Here is a 23,540-nt window from a genome sequence, read left to right as displayed (position 1 = left end):
CACAGGGCAGAGACAGGGCCATCTCAGCTGCCTTCACCTCCTCCAGCTCTCCCAAACCTCCCCTCCACGCTGCTGCCCAGGCTATTTTTGACAAGCACCTGCAGCCTCCTGCCTTCAAGGGCCCCAAGAAGAACAACAGACAGCTTCAACATTTATTATTACAGTTTAACACAGTTTTGGACAGAGGAGAAGCAGCAGAAACCAACATGCAAAGCAATTAAAAGTCCCCAGGGGCTCGAGGAACAGCAGCCACAGCTCAGCTCCTGGCAGGGGCTGTGGGGGCCCTTTCCCTGCAGCTGCTGCTCCATTGTGCCCCAGAGCAGGACAAGGTCATGGCAGACACCAAACCTACACACACACAGAGGAGAGGATGGGCTGGGATTGTGTCTCAGTGAGTCAGGTCTGTATCTGACTGGAATCCAGCACACTCCAGCCAGGAGACTGTCTGACCATCCTGAGTGGGAAGGGAGCTGTGAAGATTATCGAGTCCAATCGTTATCATCAAGTCCAACTTCTTAAACGTTGTCTGTGCCAACAGGGAGAAGAGAGATCCTTTGGGAAGAGGTGCTGGCTTCCATAGCAAGTCAGGAGATGAAGCTCAGATGTTTCACCACAAATTTCTTGTGTCAGAGCTGGCATCTCTTGGAGCCAGCAGCTCTTCTAACTGCCTGTGATGGATGTCAAGGCCAAAGATTTGCACAGCACTGGAGAAATCTTTGCCAACACGTGGAAATGGATGTCCCCAGAAGGAAGAGGTGCATCAGGCTTGACTGGCCCTTGCAGACAACCCAACAAAGCCCACCCACGTGCTGTGCAGAGCCTTTATGTCCTCCTGCACCTCTTCCTTTGGCAGGCCTCCGCATCCGAGCCGCACAAGCTGTCCGAGTCGCTCCCCGAGGATGAGGAGGAGGAAGGCTTCGATGTGCTATAGTTCATGCTCAAGACCCAGCCCAGTTTGTTGTGCAGCACCTGTTTGAGTCCTGGGGGCAGGGGCAGCACCTCCAGCGTGTCCACGTAGTCGGGCAGGAGCTGGCGCAGGCGGAAGCAGCACAGGTACTGCAGGGACGTGCGGCTGGCGCAGGACCTGATCACCTTCATGCTGCTCTTGGCCGCCGTGGAGCACACCATGGGGTAAAACTTCTTGTTCTGCAGCTTTGTGGCTGCCACCCCTGCCAGGGCACAGCACCAGGGAGGGCATGTTAGTTTAGACACAGGGATCTCCCCCCCTCCCACCTAGCCCAAACCCATTAACTGTAAAGCTGTTGGGAAAAGCTTTCCAAAATCCCAATCTATTAAACAACAAACGTGAGCTTCCTCCCACTCACTTCACACCTTGCTTTCCCAGTGTTCTTCTGCTGCAGCCAGACTCGAGGTGCTCCCACCCCATCCCTGCTCTCACCTATGCACTTGCGGTTCTTGAAGAAGGTGAGTGTCCCGTGCCACGTGTCCAAATGCACCCCAATAATGGAGCCTTGGCCAAACCTCGAGGAGAAGTTTGTTTTGTCCCCCTTGTGGTGCAGCAGTCCTGAAAATACACCCCAAAAAAAGGCATTCTGTGGAAAACCTCCTCTCCAGAAATTCATCTCAACTGCCATGCTGCTGCTACAGCCTCGCTCAGTGCCAAAGATATCCCTGCATTTCTGACCCCTGCCCTCCCATCTCAGAGGGGCTGGTGGAAAGGCAAAAGTGAGGTTTTACAACTCTAGAGCACAGGGAGCAGCACTGGAACCCCAAAGGGCTGATGTGACAGTAGTACCCTGGTGCCCTGGCAGGGTCCCACACCAGCTCTAAGGGCTCTGCTGAAAGTGGGCTGCGATGGTGTTCACAGGGGTCTTAGGATGAGGGAAGAGATGAGAATGTTCACTCCATGTTTCAGAAGGCTGATTTATTATTTTATTATATATATTATATTAAAACTATACTAAAAGAAGAAAGGATTTCATCAGAAGGCTGGCTAAGAATAGAAAAGGAATGATAACAAAGGCTTGTGACTGAGACAGTCCAGACAGCTGGGCTGTGATTGGCCATTAATCAGAAACAACCACATGAGACCAATCACAAATGTACCTGTTGCATTCCACAGCAGCAGATAACCATTGTTTACATTTTGTTTCTGAGGCCTCTCAGCTTCTCAGGAGAAAAAATCCTAAGGAAAGGATTTTCCATAAAACATCTCTGTGAGAGTGGGCCAGGAGAGATGCTCCAAGGGCTGCGAGCTGCCAGCAGCTGCTCTGGTGTCCCTAACAAAGGGATTCACTGCCTGGTGGCACCTCCTGTGCCACTGCTGCCCACCCAGCCCCCCTGGCTGTGTTACCTGTGTAGGAGAGGCCCCAGCTGTCCTCATCCTTGCCCAGCAGGCTGCAGAAGGTGTGCCTGTACTTGTCCAGGTTCACATCTGATGTCCCAATCCCCACCATCTGCCAGGCAAAGCAGGGAGGGACAACACAAGCTCAGTGTCTTTTCAAACAAGACACAAGCAAGATTCCACCTCCAGTTCTTCCCTCCTCTTCTTGGCTCAGCCCAACACACCCAGAGGGGCTGGTGAAGCCAAGGCAGAGGTTTCAGGGTGGAACTGAAGGCTCCCAGCTCTGATTTCCTTTGCTAAGTGAGGAGGCAAAGGTAAAATGCTGCAGGAGGTCCCTGTCCTGTTCATAGAGTCACAGAATGGTTTCAGTTTGAAGGGACTGTAAAGTGCATCCCATCCCACCCCTGCCATGGCAGGGACACCTCCCACTGTCCCAGGGTGCCCCAATGTCCAGCCTGGCCTTGGGCACTGCCAGGGATCCAGGGGCAGCCACAGCTGCTCTGGGCACCCTGTGCCAGGGCCTGCCCACCCTCACAGGGAACAATTCCCAATTCCCAATATCCCATCCATCCCTGCCCTCTGGCACTGGGAGCCATTCCCTGTGTCCTGTCCCTCCATCCCTTGTCCCCAGTCCCTCTGCAGCTCTCCTGGAGCCCCTTCAGGCCCTGGCAGGGGCTCTGAGGTGTCCCTGGAGCTTCTCCTCTCCAGGTGAGCACCCCCAGCTCTGCCAGCCTGGCTCCAGAGGGGCTCCAGCCCTTGGGGTGTCTCCATGGGCTCCCCTGGACTCTCTCCAGCAGCTCCAGGTCCTGCTGCTGTTGTTCCCCAGATCTGGGGGCAGCTCTGCAGGTGGGGTCTCACCTGAGGGGACAGAATCCCCCCCTCCTGCTGCCCATAGCAGGGCTCAGCCCAGCCCAGGGGGGTTCTGGGTCCTCATGGCCAGGCCACGTCCAGTTCTTGTCCTCCATCCCTCCATGTCCTTCTCCCGGGGCTGCTCTCACTCCAATCCCTGCCCAGCCTGGATTGGTGCTTGGGATTGCCCTGACCCAGGTGCAGCACCAGCACTTGGACCTTGTTCAATTTTATTCCCATGGCCCCAGCTCTCCAGGCTGTCCAGGTCCCTCTGGATGCCCCATTCCTCCCCTCCAGGTGTCACCTCCCCACACAGGTGGGTGTCAGCACCAGTCTGGCCAAGGGTGCCCTGATCCCACTGTCCATGTCCCCAGCAGACATGTGAAACAATTCTGGTCCCAGTGCCAGCCCCTGAGCAATGTCAGTTGTCACTCACTGGTCTCTGTTGACTCCCAACTCTTTGCCTGTGCTCATCCAGACAATTCCATACCCACCAAGTGGTCCCTCTGTCTCTCCAGGTTAGAGACAAGGATGCCATGCAAGGCAGCACCAAATGCTTTGCACAAGTTCAGGCAGATGAGATCAGTTCCTCTTCCCTCCTTCACCAACACTGCAACCCCATCACAGAAGGCCACAGAATCCCTTAATGAAGCCATGATGGATGCCATCAATCACAGCCACTCTTTGCATAGCTTCCAAAGGATCTGCTCCATGTTTGCCAGGCCCAGAGGTGAGACTGCTCAGCCTGCACTTCCCCAGATGTTCCTTATTTCCCTTTCTAAAAATGGGGGTTATATTTCCTTTTTTCCAGTCACTGGGAACTTCACCAGACTGCCACATTTTCTCCAGTATGACAGATAGTGGCTAAGCCACTTCATCCACCAACCAGCTCAGCTCCCTCAGATCCCAGGGATGCATCTCCTCAGCTCCCCATGCACTTGTGCACTTCCACACAGCCTCAAACCTCACTGCCACGGTGGAACCTCATCCTGCCAGCCCCTGTCCAAACTCCTGGGCATTTCTGGTGCCCCACACGTACCATGTCAGTGCCATACACTGGGGAGGTCATCTTGATCTCCCAGAAGTGCTGGCCCTCTGCCAGCTCCTTGTTGCCGCGGATGGCGGCCGTGCCACAGCTGTACTCCATGTGGAAGTTCACCTTGCGGTTGTCACACGTCAGCAGCGTGGCCGTGGACTTGTTCACCTCATCCCACACCCAGTCAAAATCTGTTGGGGAAGCACACAGGGGACAAGGATGGGCAAAGACACTCAGGGAATGAGCCCCAAGCCAAAGCACAGCAAGATATTTGTTTTGAAGGCTTGTTAGTGGGTTTGTTTCTATTTCTCTTATTCTTTAAGAGGATAAATCTTAAGCTGTGCACATCAGAGAACTGCTTGAGGTCTGAACTACTCTGCAGCATCCCACCAGGGATGGATCAGTGCTCCAAAGCTGTCAGCATTCACCAGGCCAAATTCTGGGTGACACTGAGCAGAGCCTCCCTTCTCCCCACCCTCCTCATGGGATCGAGGGGTGGCTCTGCCCTGCCACAGGCTCTCCCCCAGCCCAAGCCCACCCTGTGCCCTGAGCCAGGCACCCTGCCAGCCCCTGCAGGGATCAGGAGGGCCCTAAGCAGGGCTCTGTGTCACTGGGGCCTAATCCAGATCCCAGGAAAGCAGGTCCCAGGGGTGAGTGCTGACGCCGTGACAGCATCAGCCCTGAGCCTGAACCACGACAGCAGCCAGGGGCTGGTAATCCTCTGTGCCTCAGGGTGTGCACACAGGGAGGCTGGGACAGCAGCAGGACACTGCAGGGGACGCCCTGTTGCCAGCCCAGGGCCTGCAATGCCACCATGGCATTCAGCAGCCTAAATAGGAAATGCCTAGTCATGATGACTGGACCTTGAAGCTCCTCTCCCCTCTCCAGACCCTTGCTTATCTCCCTGTAAGACTACAGGTCACTTTCCTTTGACCCTCACTATTGGACAATTCCTAAAACCCCTGTACCCCATATGAAGGGCTACTTTTAGCCAGCTCAGCAGAAGAGCTGTCCCTGAGAGCCTTGGCAGAAGAGCCAATACAGACATGGCTGTGGAACCTCACACAGCCTTCTCCTCTCTCTCCCTGTATTACCAGATGGAACGTGCCTGGGCTGGTCTGGCCCTTGCTGCTTGACCAAAGGTGGCAGCTGTGGTGGTTTCACCTCAGAGACACCTTTGGCTGCCTGGATGCTGCAGCTGGGTGCTTGGGACAAGTCCAGGCATGCAGGAGCTCAGGTTTACCTCTGGCTGAGAAGCTTAAGGCAAGGTGAAGGAAAGGAGTTGGTTCTGATGGAGGGTTTGCATCCAGAGCTTTATTCCTGGCCCAGAGGCCTCTGAATCCAGCAACAGCTCCAACAGAACTCCCTGAGCCCGTGCTTGCTGTGTCTTTTACCCCCAGGGAGAGGGAAGGGGTAGGGATCCCACCAACCAGGTAAGGGGGGGAGTCTCAGGGGACAAATGACACCTGGATGGCCAATGCCCCCCAGGGCTGAGAGGCATCTTTTGAACTTTGCCAATCACACAAAGCCCTTTCTGGAATGCCAAGATTGATGGACAGCACTTAGCAGCAGGCAAGGAAGGGGAAGGGAGAGGTTATGGCACACCTGGTGAAGGAACTAGGATAGCTGAAACAAGCTATTACACTGCACCACAACATCCCTGCCTCTGCCTAAGGCACCTAGCAAGCAAAGAGCTGAAATCACACAACGAGCTGATAATCACTAAAAGAGCTGCTATCACCTCAGCTTGCTAAGGTAGCCTGCAGCTGGGAGCTGCTTGGGAACTCAGGCTGTGCTGAACAGGACTGTGTTATCCAGACCCACTGGGGACACCCCAAAACCCAGCAGAGGCCCCGTTGTCCCCCATCCCCAGCCCCTGACACTCACACTCATCCTCCTCTCCGCAGCGGCAGTCACGGACACGGTGCAGGGCGTGCAGGCTGGAGCAGTAGGGAGCTTCACTCTGGTTCTCACAGTTGCAGTAGGACTCCCCAGTCACAGGGATGGCACTCGGGATGGAGGGAGACAGGGAGGAGAACTCTGGCTCCGAATCTGAGTCGCTGTGCTGCTGGGGAGAACAGCAATGGTCACTGCTGGGTACCCTGGCCATGGCAGCCGGGCTGGCAGAGCTCCCTGAGGGCTCTGCTGGACATCCCCAGGCTCCTGTCACACAGGGAGAGGCTGTGCCCGTGGGATCACCCTGCCCTGGGACATCCCCAGGCTCCTGTCACACAGGGAGAGGCTGTGCCCACGGGATCACCCTGCCCTGGGACATCCCCAGGCCTGTGTCACACAGGGAGAGGCTGTGTCCATGGGATCACCCTGCCCTGGGACATCCCCAGGCTCCTGTCACACAGGGAGAGGCTGTGCCCATGGGATCACCCTGCCCTGGACATCCCCAGGCTCCTGTCACACAGGGAGAGGCTGTGCCCACGGGATCACCCTGCCCTGGGACATCCCCAGGCTGTGTCACACAGGGAGAGGCTGTGCCCATGGGATCACCCTGCTCTGGGACATCCCCAGGCTGTGTCACACAGGGAGAGGCTGTGCCCATGGGATCACCCTGCCCTGGGACATCCCCAGGCTCCTGTCACACAGGGAGAGGCTGTGCCCATGGGATCACCCTGCCCTGGGACATGGACAGTGCCTGCTGAGCCTCAGGGACCTGTCAGCACTCTGCAGTGCAGGTGCAGCCTGTGTGCCTGCCAGGGACACAGAGCTGTCACAGCAGGGTGACAGCCCAAGTGTACAACACACACATTCTGAAGGAAATGCTGTGCTAAAGCTTTGGCTTTCACCAGGCAGGTTCCAGCCATGGCAGAGCTGAGCACTGCTCTGGAGAGGCTGTCAGAGGCACAGGAGGAGAAGGGGCATGACAAAGGGAGCCAGGTGAGCAGCATGGCTGCAGCTCCTCAGGCCAGCACTGCAGACAGGCCCACAGGGAACCCAGGGCAGGATTAAAGGGCTTTTGTTTACTTTCATGAACACAAAACCCTGATTTACTGTTCCCCAGTGCCAAGAGACCACAGTGATCCTGGACTGGACACAGTGAGAGCCACAGCCCAGTTTCACTCCTGTGTTATGGTGTTGCCTTAGGGATTCTCTTCCCACTGGTTGCAGAGCTACTCCAGGTTTATGTGCTGCTCACGTGTACCTGCTTGTTATTAACCATGGTCAGGAGCATTTAATGACAAAAATCTTCTTAACTCATGTTCTTGCAGCTGTGTAAGACAGGGAATTGAAACTGCTTGGGCTTACATACATACTACCCAGGCCTGCTCTGGCCTGCAGGGTTCTGCCTTTCCTAACTTCTAACTTTCCCAAGTACTGCTGCCTAGAAATCCTGTCCTTCCCCTGGCTGCAGGGACAGCAAACTGCTCATTTTCAGGGAGCACAGTGCCTGGGTTTGGACACTGTGCTCTGGCAGAACCTCCTGGTTTCAGTGTGGCTCTGAAGCTCCTGGAGCAGCTCCTTCTGTCCCATCACAGCACAGGGAACTCAGCTCACACACTGAAGGATCAGGGAAATAGGGAAGGATGGCAGAGGTGAATCAGTCACTCCTTGCACTGTTTTACTCTTGCTCTCCCTGCTGTGTTCCCATCTCCAGCACACCTGGACCAGGTTCAGAAGTGAGGCTCACACTGCAGAGCAGGAAATGTGAGGACATTTCAGTCTGAAGACACTGCCCTGCAAATTCCACCACCATCTCCAAGGCCCTCACAGCCCAGGAGGGAGCACAGCCAGCCTGACCAGGGAACTGATCCACTTCAAACACTTATCTAAAGCTCTGCTTCCAAAAAAATTTATAAAAATATGGAGGGGCTTGACAGCTGGTCTGCAAGCAAAGCTGAGTTAATAGAAGAAATAATGATTGATGATTTTCAGGTGTATCCATACCAAAGAAGACAAGGCCATTAGCACAGAAACAGATTAGAAAAGATACACGAAAATTTTTGTAATTTTTGTAACTAGACTACATGCATAAGTAGATGTGTATATGAGCCTTAATACATTTCTGTAAAACTTTTGCCAATTATATTGATGCTAATTGCTTTGCACCAATGAATATAAGAAGTTATTGTGATGTAGTTAATGACTTTAGATCGTGCTTTGGTAAGAGTATGTAAGCTAGAGAACATGCAAAATAAAAAACTTTTTCTTCTTGGACCCTGATCATGTGTATGTCACATCCAACCTAACAACAACATAAAAATACTGTATGTATTTTATGTATGACACACCCATTCTATGCTTGAAAAAGTTTTTAGTTTAGTATCAATATTGACCATTACTGAATCCTTCACCATTACTGAATCCTTCCTGCTTTTGGCCAGTTCAGACTGGGTATCAGGGGCAGGAAAACACTCCCTGTTGTAGGGGGATAGAATATAAGAAAATAAAGATAGTGTAGAAAGTGATCTTACCCCTGGGCCAATTATCAAACATTAGGAGCAAGCCTGACTTTAACAGGCCACACTGTAAGCAATGAGAAGAAGATGCTATAAAAGAGTGGGGTGGCTGGCTGAGAAGGGAACTGGGGTCACTTGGCTGCTTTAAGAAGAAATAGTCAGTGCTCAGAGGAGCTGCCCATGAAAAACACTAAGAAGGTGTAGGAGCATCGGGGGGCAGGATGGTCAGGATGGAGACAGAGATCTCTGCAGCCAAGTCAGGAACTTGGGGTTTATTGCAGAGGGCCTGGGGGCAGGGCCCTGCTGGGAGCTGCCAAACACAGCTCAGAGCAGCCTGAGAGAAGAGAGGGGGAGAGAGGATGAGAGGGTGAGAGAGTAAGAGGGTAAGAGAGCAAGGTTCCCATTACAATACAATAAATCTTCTTCTGTGTTGAATATTCTGATTCTCACTAACCAATCTAGTACAAGATACAAATCCTACAGCATTTCCATACAGCCTATAAGAATCATTACATTACCATAGTGTGTTACATTTTAAACCCTATAAACGCCTCTTTGGGCCCCTTCTGCCAAGCTGGCAGGGTCTGCTCTGACCCTTGGGCCTGCCTGCAAGCAGAGGGTGTTGTTCCATCAAAAGGGGATTGCCTTCAGCTGGCCACACCATTGTTTTCCAGTTGTTCAGTAACTGAAATAAAAGCAAGCTTTGAGGTCCCTCAATCTCACTTATAGTTTCTATATTCTCAAAATCTTTTGCCAGGCAATCATATCTATAAGGCTTTCCTATTTCATCTTCCCCAACAGAAGGTAAGAAACTTTTGCACTAAGGAGACACCAGCATGGACCCCCTGCAATGAGATGACACCCCCCCCATGGCACCCAGAGCCCCCAGCCCATCCTACCTGGCCGTCAGAGTCGTAGCCCCAGCCCCGTGCTCCGGCCCGGCCGTCGGCCTCGCGCCGCACCCCGCTCAGGACGAAGCGCCAGGCCCGGCTGCTCCGCGGGCGCCGCGCCATGCTGCCCCCGCGCAGGTAGGCTGGGGAGGAACACAGGCATGGTCACACTGCTGCCACACCTCTGGCACCTCCCCGGGCCACCAAACACCCTGGGGAACCAGCACCAGATCAGCAAAGGAAGTTCCGTGTCGCAGACAACTTGATGAAAAATCCTTTCCTTAGGGTTTTTCCTCCTGAGAAGCTGAGAAGCCTCAGGGACAAAATGTAAACATTGATTATCTGCTGCTGTGGAATGCAACAGGTGCATCTGTGATTGGCCCATGTTGGATGTTTGTGATTAATGGCCAATCACAGTCAGCTGGCTCAGACACAGAGCCCTAGCCACAAACCTTTGTTATCATTCTTTGCTATTCTATTCTTAGCCAACTGTCGTGGGTTGACAGCCTTTATCCCAATATCGTGTGTTGTGTCTGGCAGCTGTGCCTTTTCTCTCTTCCCACGACACCAACCTTCTGATGAAACCTTTTCTTCTATTCTTTTAGTATCGTTTTAATGTAATATATATCATAAAATAATAAATCAAGCCTTCTGAAACATGGAGTCAGATCCTCTCTTCCCCAACCCAAGAACCCCTGAGAACACAGTCACAGTTCTCTGCACAAAAGGAGCCTCTGCAAACTTCAACCTCTTTCTCCACCCAGGGTCAGCTCCTCCCTGAGCCAGTGCTCAGCTGGCCCCAGGAACGCTGCCAACATCCAGCTGTGGTGGCAGCAGCTGCCCCTCTGCAGGAATGGGGTCCTGCAGCCACCTCCCACCTGGCCTGGGGAGCCTCAGGGCTGTCAGAATCAGAGTCCTTCGGGTTGGAAGGACCTCCAAGCTCATCTTGTTCCACCCCCTGCCATGGGCAGAGACACCTTCCCCTATAGCAGTCTGCTTCAAGCCACAGCCTTCCTTGTACCCAGTGACCCTGCAGCAGCTGCCCTGGCTCCTGTCCCAGCCCCTGCAGCCTGGCTGTCCCCAGGGAATGCTGCCCACCTGCCCTGCCCCAGGCCCTGCAGCCTGTCTGTGTCCAGGGGAGGGTGTCCACCTGCAGCTCTGATGGAAGACTTTGCTCTCAGTGCTTGGAGAAGAAGAGAAAGCACTTTCCAGCACACTGGAAGGAAACCAGGGTTGTGCCAGACCTGTCCCAACTTGCCTCAAGGACAACAGGCAGAAGGGAAGTGATGGCTCAGGTTTTAGCTTTTACAGTTTTCAGATTCTGTGCTGCTTTAGTGTGCACTTCTGAGCCTCACATTAGGGGATGGTGAGCTCTCTTCACAGAGTAAGGAGACAAAACAATTCCTTTTCTAGCTGGGGATCAAGGACAAATGATCCCAATCTCAGCCCAAGAGCACAAACAATATAGACTGAAGAGAGAAAAACAAGGAGGATGGGACTGCATGGGCTAAAGCTGGAATTGGACAATTAACTCCAATATGCAAATGGAGCAGAACTGATCAAAGTGAGAGACCCTGTGACTGGTCATGCATTTTGTGACCATTTTGGTTCACCTTGGGTGCAGCCCTGGCTGGGCTCTTGTGCTGCCCAAGGTGCATCCATTGAGCCCTCCTAACAAATCCCTGCTTTATTCTGTAACTGTGTCCAGTCTCTGTTCTGGGGCAGCCTGCACAGGGCATCAAGAGAAGGGCTGCAGACTCTGGGCTCTGGGCACACAGCAGCCTCAGGCCTTGCTCCCAGCTCTCTGTGCAGCTGGAGCTGCAGAGTTTCCTTCCTGCCCTCCCAAGAACAACCCAGGACTCTGGCAGGTGTGGAAGGGACAATTCCAGCAGCAGAAACCCTTCTCCAGCTTCACTGAGCACCCACAGCAGCCCAGCAGAGCTGCCCTGCTCCTGAAGGCCCTCAGTAAGGCTGGGGCTCAGATCCAGCACAGAGATCCCAGCACCAATGGCAGAGTCAGACGTGGAATTGTTATGGCTGGAAAAGATCTCTTGGATCAAGGAGTCCAACCATTCCCCCAGCACTGCCGAGGCTATCACAGAACCACGTCCCCAAGTGCCACATCCACACAGCTTCTGAATACCTGCAGGGATGGTGACACCACCACTGCCCTGGGCAGCTGTGCCAGGGCCTGATCACTCTTTCCATAAAGAAATTTCCCCAATATCCAATCGGAACCTCCCCTGGCACAGCCTGAGGCCATTTCCCCCTGTCCTGTCCCCGTTCCCTGAGGGCAGAGCCCGACCCCCCCCCCGGCTGTCCCCTCCTGTCAGGAGCTGTGCAGAGCCACAAGGTCCCCCCTGAGCCTCCTTTGCTCCAGGCTGAGCCCCTTCCCAGCTCCCTCAGCCCCTCCTGGTGCTCCAGCCCCTCAGTGACCAGAGCTGTCTCAGCAGTGCCAGCACAGGGCCGGTCCCGGTCCCGTTCCCGCTGTCACAGCGGGGCTGCCACCAAGAGCCGCTCACCCCTGCGGGGCCCTGGGCTCGCTGAGGCCTTTGCGGGAGGGAGGCGGTGCCACAGCGTGACCCGCACAGCCCCGGGACCGAGCGGCGCGGGGGGACCACGGCAGGGATCCCGGCCCGGCCCGGCTCCCGGGCCGCGGCAGCAGCGGCTCCACCGAGGGCGGGCAGCGCAGCCCGGCTGTGCCGCCAGCTGAGGCCGCCGGACAGGGCCGAGCCAGGCCAGGCCACGGCGCTTGGGTCGCACAGCCCCGGCCCGCCCTCAGCCAAACCCCAGACCCAGCTCGCGGCTCCGGCCCGTCCCCCCAGCACCCGGCCCACCTGCCCGGTCTGACCCGGTCCGGCCCAGCACTGCCCCGGCCCGGCCCGCGGCGCTCTGACCTACTTTCCTCTCCCGGGACATAAACAATCCCCTCCCGGCACCGCCCTCGAGCGCTCATTGGCTGCGGCCGCGCCGTGCCCCATTTCTATTGGCTAAGTGCTCTGTCACTCACACGCGGAGGAGGACGAAGGGGGCGGGGTCTGAGAGAGCCTGATTCTATTGGGTGCCCAGTGTGCCAATCGCCAGAGAGCGGCGCCATTGGGCGGCCGCTCGCGAAGGGAAAGCACTAAGCCTATTGGCTGATGCGAAGGGAGCAAGAGAAGTAGATTGGCTGTAAAGCTCTGGAGGGCGGGTAGTCCGGTGAAAGTGCCCCTTGCGATTGGGCACAATACCTGTCAGTCAGAAAGGGCGGGCCGTGTGCCGGAGGAAGACGGAAGCGGGTGATGCGGGGAGGCAACATGGAGGAGACGGCCGGGGGTGAGCGGCGGGGTGGCCGCGGCCGGGGGGAACCAGGATCCGGGGGCTCGGCCTGGGGGGCCCTACCCGCCTCTCGGGGGCGTCCCAGCTGGAATGACCCGGCCTAGCGGGGGTCAGGACCCGGCTCCGCGGAGTTCCGAGGTGCTCGGGCCGAGGCGGTGTCGCGGTGTTCGGCCCGACTCTGGTGAGGGGAGCGCTGGGCCGGGCCCGGCTCCCGCGGCAGACAGCGCCGTGTAAGCGGGCCTGGCGCGGTGTCCCGGGCGCTCCTCGCTGCGGGGCCCCGGCTGCCCTCCCCGGGCCCCTTCTCCCCCTCCCCGGTGCGGGGCCCGTGGCTTTACCGTCGGCGGAGGTGCTGATGAGCTCTGCCATGGTCCGTGCGGGCTCCATGCCGCCGCTGCCGCTGCTGCCGGGCCAGCCCAGCCCCGGCGCGTTCAGTCCGGGCCCCGCCGTGTCGGGGCCTTTGCCGGCTGTGGCTGGAGCGGCCCGGCCTCCCCTGTGCTGCCGGGCACCGGGGACTGCGATCCCGAGCGCTCCTGCTGCGGGGAGCTGAGGCCGAAGCAGAGCCGGGAGCGCTGAGAGCACAGCGGGGAATGCGAGGAGGGCTGGAGAGGAGCAGGGGCCGGCAGGAAGCGACTGGTGTGGCACGGAGGGAGGAAACGCCAAGGGCCTGAGCTCACCCTGAGCTCACCGTCAGCCCCGGGCCATGGCCCGGCTCAGCCTCACGAGCCCCGTGTTTATTGCTCTGCTGCCCAATTTCCACTTAGGTCATCCGGACCAGCCTTTGCTCCCCACTCACGGTGTTTATTGCCATTGTTCCCTTTGTCCCTGTTCTGATGACAAAAAGCCTGTGGCATGTCCACCTCTTCTTTCCCACTGCCTTACACTGAGGGCAGAGCTCAGCGGGGCTGCAGCTCCTCCTGAGGGGCAGCTCCGATCTCTGGGACAGGGAATGGCTGAAGGGTCAGGGTGGGCATCAGGAAAGTTCTTCCCCCAGAGGGTGCTGGCACTGCCCTGGCTCCCCAGGGAATGGGCTCAGCCCCGAGGCTGCCAGAGCTCCAGGAGTGCTTGGACAATGATCTCAGGGTGGGATTGTTGGGGTGTCTGTGCAGGGCCAGGGGCTGGGCTGGATGATCCCTGGGGTTCCTCCCCTCTGAGGACATTCCATGGCTCTGTGGGGTTCCTCCCCTCTGAGGACATGCCATGGCTCTGTGGGGTTCCTCCCCTCTGAGGATATTCCATGCTGCCCCTGAGGACATGCCGTGGCTCTGTGTCCCCCTGCAGACAGAGCCAACCTGGCCGGGGTGCGGCACATCGTGCTGGTGCTGTCGGGGAAGGGCGGCGTTGGGAAGAGCACCCTGTCCACCGAGCTGGCCCTGGCTCTGCGGCACGCTGGCAAGAGGGTGAGTGAGCCCTTGGGGTGCTGAGCTCTGCCTTGGCCCTTCCTGCCCTCAGCTGGGCTGGGTTATGCCCGCCCTTTCCGTGTGGGTGTCCTTGGTGGGCAGCGTGTGGATTCTCTGTGATGGTGTGATCCAGTTCAGGTACTGCAGTTCATTTCTCTTTTGTCTATTTTATTAAATCACCCAATATTTAGTGTTGAAATTGGCACTGGGACATGACTTGGCTGCTTTGTGGTGTCACCCTCGCTCCCTCTGTGGAGTGAAGTGGGTGAGCTCAAGGACTCTTTAAATGGGGATCAAAAGGAAATGTGTGGGCAGGAGACAGACTGCATTCCCTGAGGACCTTTTTAAAAGCTCTGTGCAGCCTGTGCCACTTGGGTTCTGGCATAAAGCACTTGGAAACACCCAGGGGATGCTCCTTGGGGAGCAGGAGGTCAGGAGGGATATGAAATTTAAAACATTTGTGTGTTCCAAACGTGGCTGTTTGGAAGGAGGGTGCCCAGGGGCTCTGAGCCTGTCTGAAGGGCTGTGCCTGTCCCCAGGTGGGCATCCTGGACGTGGACCTGTGTGGCCCCAGCATCCCACGCATGCTGAGGGTGCAGGACAGCGCTGTGCACCAGTGTGACAGTGGCTGGGTGCCCGTGTTCGTGGGCCAGGACAAGGCCATCGCCCTCATGTCCATCGGGTTCCTGCTGGAGCGCCCCGACGACGCCGTGGTCTGGAGGGGACCCAAGAAAAACGGTAACACCAGGAATTGCTGCTGGGGGAACCCCCTGTGAGCCCTCCTGCAGAGGGTGTTCCTTGGGGGAACCAAGGAACGGGTTAAAGTCACTCAGATGGGGACAGTGCAGCATGCTGACAGACATCCTTGTCCCCTCTCCTGTCCCATGACTGCCAAGCCACCTGCTGAACCCAGTTGTGGTTTGGGGTTTTTTTTTTTATCTGTCCCTTTTATTTCCACAGCTTTGATCAAGCAGTTTGTCACCGATGTGGCCTGGGGGGATCTGGATTTCCTCATTGTGGACACACCACCAGGCACATCTGATGAGCACATCTCCACCGTGGAGGCCCTGAGGCCCCACCAGCTGCTGGGGGCAGTGCTGGTCACAACCCCTCAGGTGGGATATGGGGCTGGAATTCCTGGCAGGGGGGACATGCACCCCAGGTGTGCACAGGGCTGGCTGTGGATGCTCTGGAGGCACAGGGTGCCCAGAGGGATCCCCAGGTGCTGCTGTTCCCCCAGGCTGTGTCCGTGGGGGACGTGAGGCGCGAGCTGACGTTCTGCAGGAAGGCAGGGCTGCACATCCTCGGCATCGTGGAGAACATGAGCGGCTTCGTGTGCCCCCACTGCTCTGTGAGCTCTGCTGACCTTCCCGTGCAGCCTTGGGGCTGCTCTGGGCCCTTCCTTGGGCTGCTGGGCTGGGGAATTGGGAAATGGCACCAGGGCGATGCTGTGAGCCAGCTCTGGGCTCTGCTGTGCTGAGGAGAGGGCAGGGCAGGGCACAGGGAGTGCCTGGGGCTGCAGGGTGGAGGGGAGCTGGCCCTGCTCAGGGCTGGCAGCTCCTGCCCTGTCCCACAGGGCTCTGGCCTTCCTGACTCACTCCTCTTCCTCCCTCAGGAATGCACAAACATCTTCTCCAAAGGGGGAGGCGAGGAGCTGGCCAAGCACGCCGGGGTGCCCTTCCTGGGTGAGTGTTTCTGCAGCACAGCTCTGCCCAGGGTGCTCTGGGAGGGCTGAGCACAGAGAAGGAGCATCCCAGGGGCAGCTGGGCTGGGCTGGGGGCTGAGCTGAGGTTTGTGCTTTGCTTCTCTGCCATCCAAACTCCTCACAGTGGGTCCCTGGCCCTGCTGGGCCAGAGGTGGTGGTGCCAGCAGCCTGCTCTGACTGCTGACATTGTGGTGGCAGTGTAAACAGGCCTGGAGCTCCATGAGAGCTGTGTTGGAATGTCTGAAGCCTTCCTGCTGGGGGCTGAGGGCTGAGCCCTCTCCCTGGGCAGGGCTGGGATCAGGTGGGAGAGCCCCTCTGATGAAGCACCAGGGTGGGGTGGGCTCTTGGAGCCAGAGGTGAGAATGATCTCCTGGAGAGCCCAGGGAGGGCAGTGGTGGCTCTTCCCCACCATTTTCCCTGGAGCTGAGTGGGCAGTGTGTGTTTATCCCTGCCTGCAGACCTGGGCCCTGCAGGGAGCCAGCTCTCACTCTCCCTCCCTGCCCCACAGGCTGTGTCCCTCTGGACCCCCAGCTCAGCCAGAGCTTGGAAGAAGGCAGAGACTTCATCCAAGAGTTTCCCAAGAGCTCTGCCTTCCCTGCCCTGACTCACATTGCCCAGCAGATCTTGGATACATCGCAGAGGAGCTCCTGAGGACGCCGTGGAGCTGGACTGGTGCCACACTGGCAGCCCCAGCAGCAGGAAGGGCATTGAACAGGAACTGTTCAACTCAAACTGGGGTGTGAGGGGGGGAGCACAGATTCCTGCTGCTGCTGGCAGTCCCAGAGGGAAGAAGCCACATCCCCTCAGACTCAGAGACACTCTGGAGCTGCAGTCCAGTGCTGTTCTTCCCTGAGCATTCCCACATGGCTCTGACCACCTGGATCAGGGCTCCATGTGCTGCTGCCTTCTCCTGCTGCCCCTGCCTGATGGATCACACAGGGCTGGCCTCAGCCTGGCTTGTGCTGGGTGCTCTCTGTGGAGCCAGGTCAGGCCCTGAGCTCGGAATTCTCAGCTCCCTGGTCCCTGATGGGCCACGAGGGCACAGCACAGCCTGGCTGGGCTGAGCAAACCCCTCCAGGAGCTGGCTGGGAGCTGCATCCCATCGTGCTGGGAAGGAGCCCTCGGGCCTGCTGGGCTTCTGTGACTCAGGAATATTTTTCAAGGTTCCAGGCAGTAAAACCTTTTCTTAAAATGCAGGTCTGCAAAGTTCTGTTTTTCCACGGCTTCGGGCCTTGCTGTATCTCTGAGTCTTGGCCTTTCACATCCATCAAGGTGCTTCCTGCTGTTCCCTGGTTTCCTTGCTGGAATTCAGCTAAATCTCCCCTAGAACAGCATCAGGATCTGTCTTGCTGTGAGCCAGCCCTGGCAGCCCTTCATGGAGCTGTTCTCCAGCCTGGGGCTCCTCTGTGTCCCCAGCTGGTTCCTGCTTCTGTCACTTCCCAGTGTCCTGTTCCCTGCACCTCTTCCCATGGGAGCTGCCCTCCTCTTGCAGGCTTGAGGAGAAGCAGTGAAGGTGGTGGCCTTGCATCTCACCTCCCTCCCTCCCTCCTGGACTCTGAGCCCCTCCTGCCTGCCTCCCTCTCTGCCTTTGGGACTCCCCCTCACTGAGGTTTTGGGAAATCCTGGATTTCCACTGAGGAGATTCCAGCAGGCAGGAGCAGGAGCAGCACCCAGCCCTGCTCCCACTGCACAAGAACCCACACTCCAGCAGCTTTCCCCTCATGCAATTTTCCAGGAAAATTTGGTCTGACCTTTGGACACTTATCTGGGATTTGGAGAGCTGGGCAGTAGCTGCAATCTGTCAGGGCTGTTGGCTTCTGTGGGGAAGCTGGGCATTTCTTGCTCCCTCCCTGGGAACAAACACCCCCCCCAAGGCTCCCAGGAGCCCCCTGGGAGCCTGAATCCCTCACCTGAGGGGCTCTGGGGAGAAATCCTGGCCGTGGGCAGCACGAGCTTTGGAAAAAACATAACTTACAAGGTGGGTTGCAATAGCTCCAAAGGTTTATTTGTCTGCTGCCATTTATCAGGCGAGCAACGAGTGGCTTTCTGTGCCCTGCCTACACCTGCTGCTGCAAGGAATCATTGCAGCAAGTCCTCTGCCCCTTCCCTAAGCTCGGGGGGGCTTTTTTTTCCCTGCTCCGTGGCAGGAAAACGCTTTGTTTTGTCTCATAAAAGTCCTGGCCTGGGCAGGGCTGCCCCTTGCTGTGGCTGCAGCGCTGGGGGTGCAGCATTCCCCCATCCAGAGATTCTCCTGCCGGGAGCTGGGAGCGACCATGCTCTGCCCTGGGGGCTGCTATTTAAATACGAAAGGACTGAAATACTCAGTTTGAAGCCCAGGAGGGCTGGTGCCCATCCAGCATCGGCAGCTGCCGGAGATGTTGGCAAACGTGTGCCGTGGCTGGCGTGGCACGGGGCCGGGGTGAGGTCCCTGGGAGGGCCAGCCCAGCTCAGCAGTGAGCAAAGCTCTCCTGGGCAGTGTCCCGCAGGTCCAGCCCCGCCAGGCCCGGCGGCTGCAGGCAGGTGAGGTTGTTGTAGGTGTAGATGGGGACGTGGCTGTCGTCGCCCTCGGCCACCGACTGCACGAAGCGCGGCACCACGGCCGGGTGCTGCAGCGAGAAGTCCCGCAGCCCCTTCAGCGAGCAGTTGCAGTGCCAGTTGTTGCCCCCCAGCCACAGCTGCTCCAGGGAGAAGGGAGGGCACAGAAAGGACACCGAGAAGGTCTCCAGGGAGTTGTTCCTCAGGCTGAGGTACCGCAGGTTGGCCAGGGGGGAGATGACGCTGTTGTCCAGCGTCTCCAGCTGGTTGTGGGAGAGGTCGAGCCAGAAGAGTCTCTGGAGAGGGCTGAAGGTGTCCTGGGAGATGTCCAGGAGCTGGTTGGAGGAGAGGAAGAGGTACTCCAGGTTGCTCAGCCCCGTGAAGAGCCGGGGCGAGAGGTGGCTCAGCCTGTTGTGCTTCAGGTCGAGCTCCAGGAGCTCGTGCAGGTCGCTGAAGCTCTGGTCCTCGATCAGGGAGATGCTGTTGTGCTGCAGGAAGAGGCGCCGCAGGCTGGAGAGCCCCGAGAAGGTGTTGGCCCGGATCCTGCCCACGCAGCTATGCTCCAGGTGGAGGCTGTGCAGCTTGGTGACCCCCTTGAAGACAAAGTCGGGCAGCACCTTGATGCAGTTGGCCGACAAGTGCATCACAGCCACGTTGTGCAGCCCCAGGAAAGCCCCGGCCCTGATGTCCTGCAGCTGGTTGTTGTTGAGGCTCAGCACCTCCAGCTGGCCCAGCCCCTCGAAGCTCCTCTCGGCCAGGCCCCGGATCCGGTTGTGGCCCAGCTGCAGCTCCTCCAGGAACTGCAGGTCCTTGAAGGTCCTGGGCCTCAGGCCGGCGATGGAGTTGGTGGAGAGGCGCAGCACGTGCAGGCTCAGCAGCCCCAGGAAGGTGTCCTCGTAGAGCTGCACCAGGCGGTTGTGGGACAGGTCCAGCCACCGCAGCGACTTCATGCCCATGAAGGCGCGGGGGGCGATGGCGTTGATCTGGTTGTGGTTCAGGTACAGCTTCTGCAGCTTCTGCAGCTTGACAAAGATGTTGATCTTGATGCCCTTGAGCGCGTTCCCGCTCAGGTCCAGCTCCTTCAGCTCGGTGAGGCTGCAGAAGAGCTGGTGCTGGAGGTAGGGCAGCTTGTTGCCAGCCAGGATCAGCTCCCTCAGGTTGGGCAGGTCGTGGAACACCTTGTCGGGCAGCACCACCAGCGAGTTCCAGCCCAGGTTGAGGTACCAGAGGTTGGAGAGCCCAGCAAAGAGCCCTTCCTCCACCTTGCTGAAGTGGTTGTTGTTGAGGCTGAGGGACACGAGGTTCTGCGTGTGCAGGAAGGTGTGTGGGGCCAGGTGCCTGAGGCGGTTGCGCTCCAGGTGCAGGTGGTAGAGGCTGCGCAGCCCGTGGAAGGCGTGCTGCTCCACGGAGCCCAGCTGGCTGCTCTGCAGGTCCAGGAAATCCAGGGCTGACAGATTCCTGAAGGCTGCGGCCGGCAGCACCGTGAAGTTGTTGCCGTCCAGCCACAGCGCTTTGGCGTTGTGGGGCACGTCCTCGGGCAGGCGGCTGAGGTTGCGGCCGCTGCAGAACACGTTCAGCTCCTCGCTGTAATCGTCCAGGCTGCAGGCGCAGGGGCTGGGGCACCGCGGGGCCTCCCCGTCCCCGCCGTCCTTCGGGGGGTCCCCGCCGGGGGGCTGCGAGGCCGCGGCCAGCAGCAGGGCCAGGGGGAGCAGGAGGGGGATGCCTGCTGGGGACCGAGAGAGGGGACAGCGTCAGGGCAGGGCTGCGGCTGCTCTGGGGGACACTTTGGGACCCCCCTTGAGACCCCCTTGGCACCCCTTGGGACACCCTTGGAACCTCCTTGGGACTCCTTGGGACCCCTCTTGAGACCCCCTTGGCAACCCTTGGGACATCCCTGGGAACCCCTTGGGACGTCCCTGGGACCCCCTTTAGACACCCTTGGAACCTCCTTGGGACCCCCGTGGGACCCCCTTGGGACCCCTTGGGACATCCCTGGGACCTCCTTGGAACCTCCTTGGGACTCCTTAGGACATCCCTGGGACCTCCTTGGGACCCCTCTTGAGACCCCCTTGGCACCCCTTGGGACATCCCTGGGACCCCCTTTAGACACCCTGGGACCCCCTTGGGACCCCCCGTGCGACCCCTTGGTGGGTGCCCGCACCGCCGGGGCTGGGGTGGATAAAGGGGTCACTCCCGGCCCTGCAGCTGCGGGGGTTTCCAGAGCTGGATCCCCTGGGAAACGGTCTAAGATCACCCCCCAGTGCTGCTGTGACCCCTCGGGTGCAGGGACCCCCCGAATTCATCCCCATATTGCAGCGGCAGCTCCTCCCTTTCACGGGAAAGGCCCCCGGACCCCTCTCCCTGTCCCTCCCCGGTGCCCCTGGACTCGCTGGGTACCGAAGGGTCCCGGTGCCGGTACCGCGGTCCCTGCCCATCCCCGCGCTCCCATCGACGTTTGGGCTCTGCCCCGCAGCCCCTGCAGCCCCCCCAGGCAGCTCCGGCCCCCCAAAATGTCTGATTAGCAGCGGAGGAGGAGCAGAGCCAAGGGTGCCCGGAGCCCGGGCAGAGCCCCAGCGTGTCCCCCCCGGTCCCTGCGCTCCCCCAGGCCGAGGGGCAGCTCCAGCCTCACCTTTGCCTGCGCTCATGGCGGCGGGCAGGGCAGGGCAGGGCTCCCGCTCCCGCTCCGCTCTCCGGCCCCTCGCACTGCGCAGGGATGGATGGAGCAACCACCTTGACGCCTGTCCAGGCTCCCGCCCGGCCGGGCTTAACCCCACTGCTGCTGGAGCCCCGGGCACCGCCACGGGCTCTGGGGCTGCCTGGGGGCAGCCGGGGACAAGGGCACGCAGCGAGGTGTCCGGGAACCTGATGGGCACCTGCCACAGATGGGGTTTGTGTGGGCTTTGAGCATGGAGGGAGGAATGGGGCAACCTCAGAGAGTGCCCCAGCACCGTGCCCCGAGCTCCTGAGCAGCAGCGGTGACCCCTCCCTGCCCTGGGATGAGCCCTGGCAGTGGCTCCTCGCTTCCCATCAGGACACAAAAACCACACGCTGGGGCTCGGAGCATCCACAGGACACGGGGATTGAAGTTTGGGGGTCAGCCTTAGTGCAGGATGGGCTGAAACTCCTGAGGGTTTATGGTGATGGGAAAGGGGGAAAAACTCTTCCTTGTGTGGCACTAAAACCCTCAGCCGCTCCTGGGCATTTTCCCATTTTCCCTCGTGGCTGGGGATGCTGCTGGCAGCTCTCCACCCTGCTCTGCCCAGTGCCCCTGTGCCCAAGGGGAAACTGAGAGCCAAGGCAGGGTCCCCCTGTGGGGTGGTGGCTCTGGGGGTCCCCTGGCAGCCCCCAGGCAGGGAGATGAGGGCGGGTGATGCTCCAGGGCTGGCAGATCACACTCTGCCCTGGCAGCTCATCAAAACACCCCGGGGAGGCACTGACCTCATCCTGTGTCCCACCTTATTTCCCCACCAGGCTCCAACACGGCTCTGTGGAATATTTTACCAGTTTCCAGGAAAGAAATAGAAACGAAAAACCCCAGCAAGAGGAGCCCTGTGGCCAGATAGAAAAGCCGTGGCTGAACCTTCCCCTGTCCCTTCTCCCTGGAGATGCACCAGGCTGGCCCCGCTGACATCCAGCACCAGCAATCTCTGCCCTGCAGTTGCTTTTCTCTGCTCTGGTTCCCCCAGGCTGCTTTGGGAGGAGCAGGGATTCTCTCCCCACCATTCCCTCCCCATGGGCACCCCACCTTGCCCCTTCCCCTGGGAGCCTGGCATTCCCCAGCCCCTCACCAGGCCCTGCCGTGCCCATGGAAAGGGGTTGGAGAGACACATCCAGGCCCCAGCCTTGCCACCCAACTTTCCCACAGGCTCTGCTTCCCCTCTTCCCTTTTGGCCCCGAGTGGAATCCTCCTCCCCCTCTATTTTAATCCTGTCTTCTGGGAATTTATAGATCAGGAGGGAGAAATGAGGCATAGGGATACATGCACCCACTAATAGGCACTGAGCACATATTGACACAAGGTGTAATCAATCTGGAAGCTAAAAAGAGCTGAACCAGCACAGGTCAGCCAGCCAAAACCCACAAAACCTCGTTGGGAAGTTTAAACAAGCCCTGCCTGCAGCTGGGAGCAGGTTCATCCCTGCCTGCAGCAGCCCTCCCCAGGGAAATATCAAATGAGATGCAAAGGGAAAATAAGGAGGGTAAATAAGGAAATCCCTCCCCAAAGTGCTGCACGGAGGAGCTGGACCCATCTCCACCTCTAGAGCTCCTTGTGACAGCGTTCACAGGGGTTTTTAGATTGGAGAAGAGATGTTGATCTGACTCCATGTTTCAGAAGGCTGATTTATTATTTTATGATATACATTACATTAAAATGATACTAAAAGAATAGAAGAAAATGTTTCATCAGAAGGCTGGCTAAGAATAGAATAGGAAAGAATGATAACAAAAGCTTCTGTCTTGGACAGAGAGTCTGAGCCAGCTCACTGTGATTGCCCATTAATTAGAAACAACTGCATGAGACCAATCACAGATGCACCTGTTGCATTCCACAGCAGCAGATAATCAATGTTTACATTTTGTTCCTGAGGCCTCCCAGCTTCTCAGGAGGAAAAATCCTAAGGAAAGGATTTTCCATAAAAGTTGTCTGTGACAAGCTCCTTGAGGCAGCTCCTCCAGGCCTGTCTGCACCCCCAAACCCCCCTGGCAGCCTGGGCTCCAGATGTGGCAGGAGCTGCTGGGACCCTGCAGCTGCACCCCGGGCCCCCCATGTGCCCTGGACACCCCGGGGACCTGGCTGTGGCTCCTGTCCCCTCCCAGCGTGTCCCTGGCCATGGGGACCCCTGTGTGATCCCTCCAGCAATGAACTCCCAGCCGGGAGCAAAGTCTGAGCCCCTCCCCTGGTTGCCTTGGAGAAGGCTGTAATGGTATTAGGGAAAGCAGCAAAATCCTTTAAAAGTAGTTTTTAAAGCTATTTAAACTCTAAGGAATCATTTACCTTCCCCAGCAGCCCCTGCAGTCCCTCCCCAGGGAGGTCCCCAGTCCCTTTGGGTGGGACATGCCACCAGCTGTCCCTGCTGTGTCCCCGGGCTGGGGAG

At 58.1% G+C, this 23,540-nt stretch overlaps 3 protein-coding genes across 4 annotated transcripts; 1 reads left to right on the top strand and 2 right to left on the bottom strand.

Moving 5' to 3' along the window:
* Positions 1-138: 138 nt before the first annotated feature.
* Positions 139-9,627, bottom strand: SPSB3 (splA/ryanodine receptor domain and SOCS box containing 3). Of its 2 annotated transcripts, none has more exons than XM_063171288.1 (6): positions 9,499-9,627; positions 6,078-6,258; positions 4,194-4,381; positions 2,315-2,417; positions 1,400-1,525; positions 139-1,169 (listed from the first exon to the last, which is right to left on the bottom strand). In XM_063171288.1, the coding sequence occupies exons 1-6, from the start codon at positions 9,610-9,612 to the stop codon at positions 823-825; spliced, it is 1,059 nt and encodes a 352-aa protein (XP_063027358.1). In that variant the 5' UTR covers positions 9,613-9,627; the 3' UTR covers positions 139-822. The 2 variants fall into 2 exon arrangements, with proteins under 2 accessions (XP_063027358.1, XP_063027359.1); XM_063171289.1 differs by having other exon boundaries at positions 6,078-6,255.
* Positions 9,628-12,742: 3,115 nt separating this feature from the next.
* Positions 12,743-17,105, top strand: NUBP2 (NUBP iron-sulfur cluster assembly factor 2, cytosolic). Its single transcript, XM_063171291.1, has 7 exons — positions 12,743-12,804; positions 14,086-14,204; positions 14,744-14,942; positions 15,165-15,319; positions 15,445-15,555; positions 15,820-15,889; positions 16,418-17,105. Exons 1-7 carry the CDS (start codon positions 12,771-12,773, stop codon positions 16,558-16,560), a joined length of 831 nt encoding a protein of 276 aa, XP_063027361.1. The 5' UTR covers positions 12,743-12,770; the 3' UTR covers positions 16,561-17,105.
* Positions 17,106-17,892: 787 nt separating this feature from the next.
* IGFALS (insulin like growth factor binding protein acid labile subunit) lies at positions 17,893-20,183 on the bottom strand (the record flags this gene model as incomplete). Its single annotated transcript, XM_063171465.1, has 1 exon — positions 17,893-20,183. A coding segment is annotated over one exon (1,827 nt), but the record flags the coding sequence as incomplete, so codon positions are not given.
* Between the last annotated feature and the right edge of the window lie 3,357 nt (positions 20,184-23,540).

Source organism: Melospiza melodia, chromosome 18 (assembly GCF_035770615.1).
Source record: "Melospiza melodia melodia isolate bMelMel2 chromosome 18, bMelMel2.pri, whole genome shotgun sequence".
Lineage (NCBI taxonomy): Eukaryota > Metazoa > Chordata > Aves > Passeriformes > Passerellidae > Melospiza > Melospiza melodia.
This window is presented reverse-complemented; position numbering and strand designations above follow the sequence as displayed.

Bases quoted from the DNA above. Each gene is read 5' to 3' on its own strand.
- SPSB3 (XM_063171288.1), bottom strand. From the start codon at position 9,612: ATGGCGCGGCGCCCGCGGAGCAGCCGGGCCTGGCGCTTCGTCCTGAGC. The intron at 4,382-6,077 runs GTGAGTGTCAGG...CTTCCCCAACAG, and splicing joins CTGCGGAGAGGAGGATGAGT to ATTTTGACTGGGTGTGGGAT. The intron at 1,526-2,314 runs GTAACACAGCCA...GTGTATTTTCAG, and splicing joins CTGGGGCCTCTCCTACACAG to GACTGCTGCACCACAAGGGG.
- NUBP2 (XM_063171291.1), top strand. From the start codon at position 12,771: ATGCGGGGAGGCAACATGGAGGAGACGGCCGGGG. The intron at 12,805-14,085 runs GTGAGCGGCGGG...GTCCCCCTGCAG, and splicing joins CATGGAGGAGACGGCCGGGG to ACAGAGCCAACCTGGCCGGG. The intron at 15,890-16,417 runs GTGAGTGTTTCT...CCTGCCCCACAG, and splicing joins CGCCGGGGTGCCCTTCCTGG to GCTGTGTCCCTCTGGACCCC.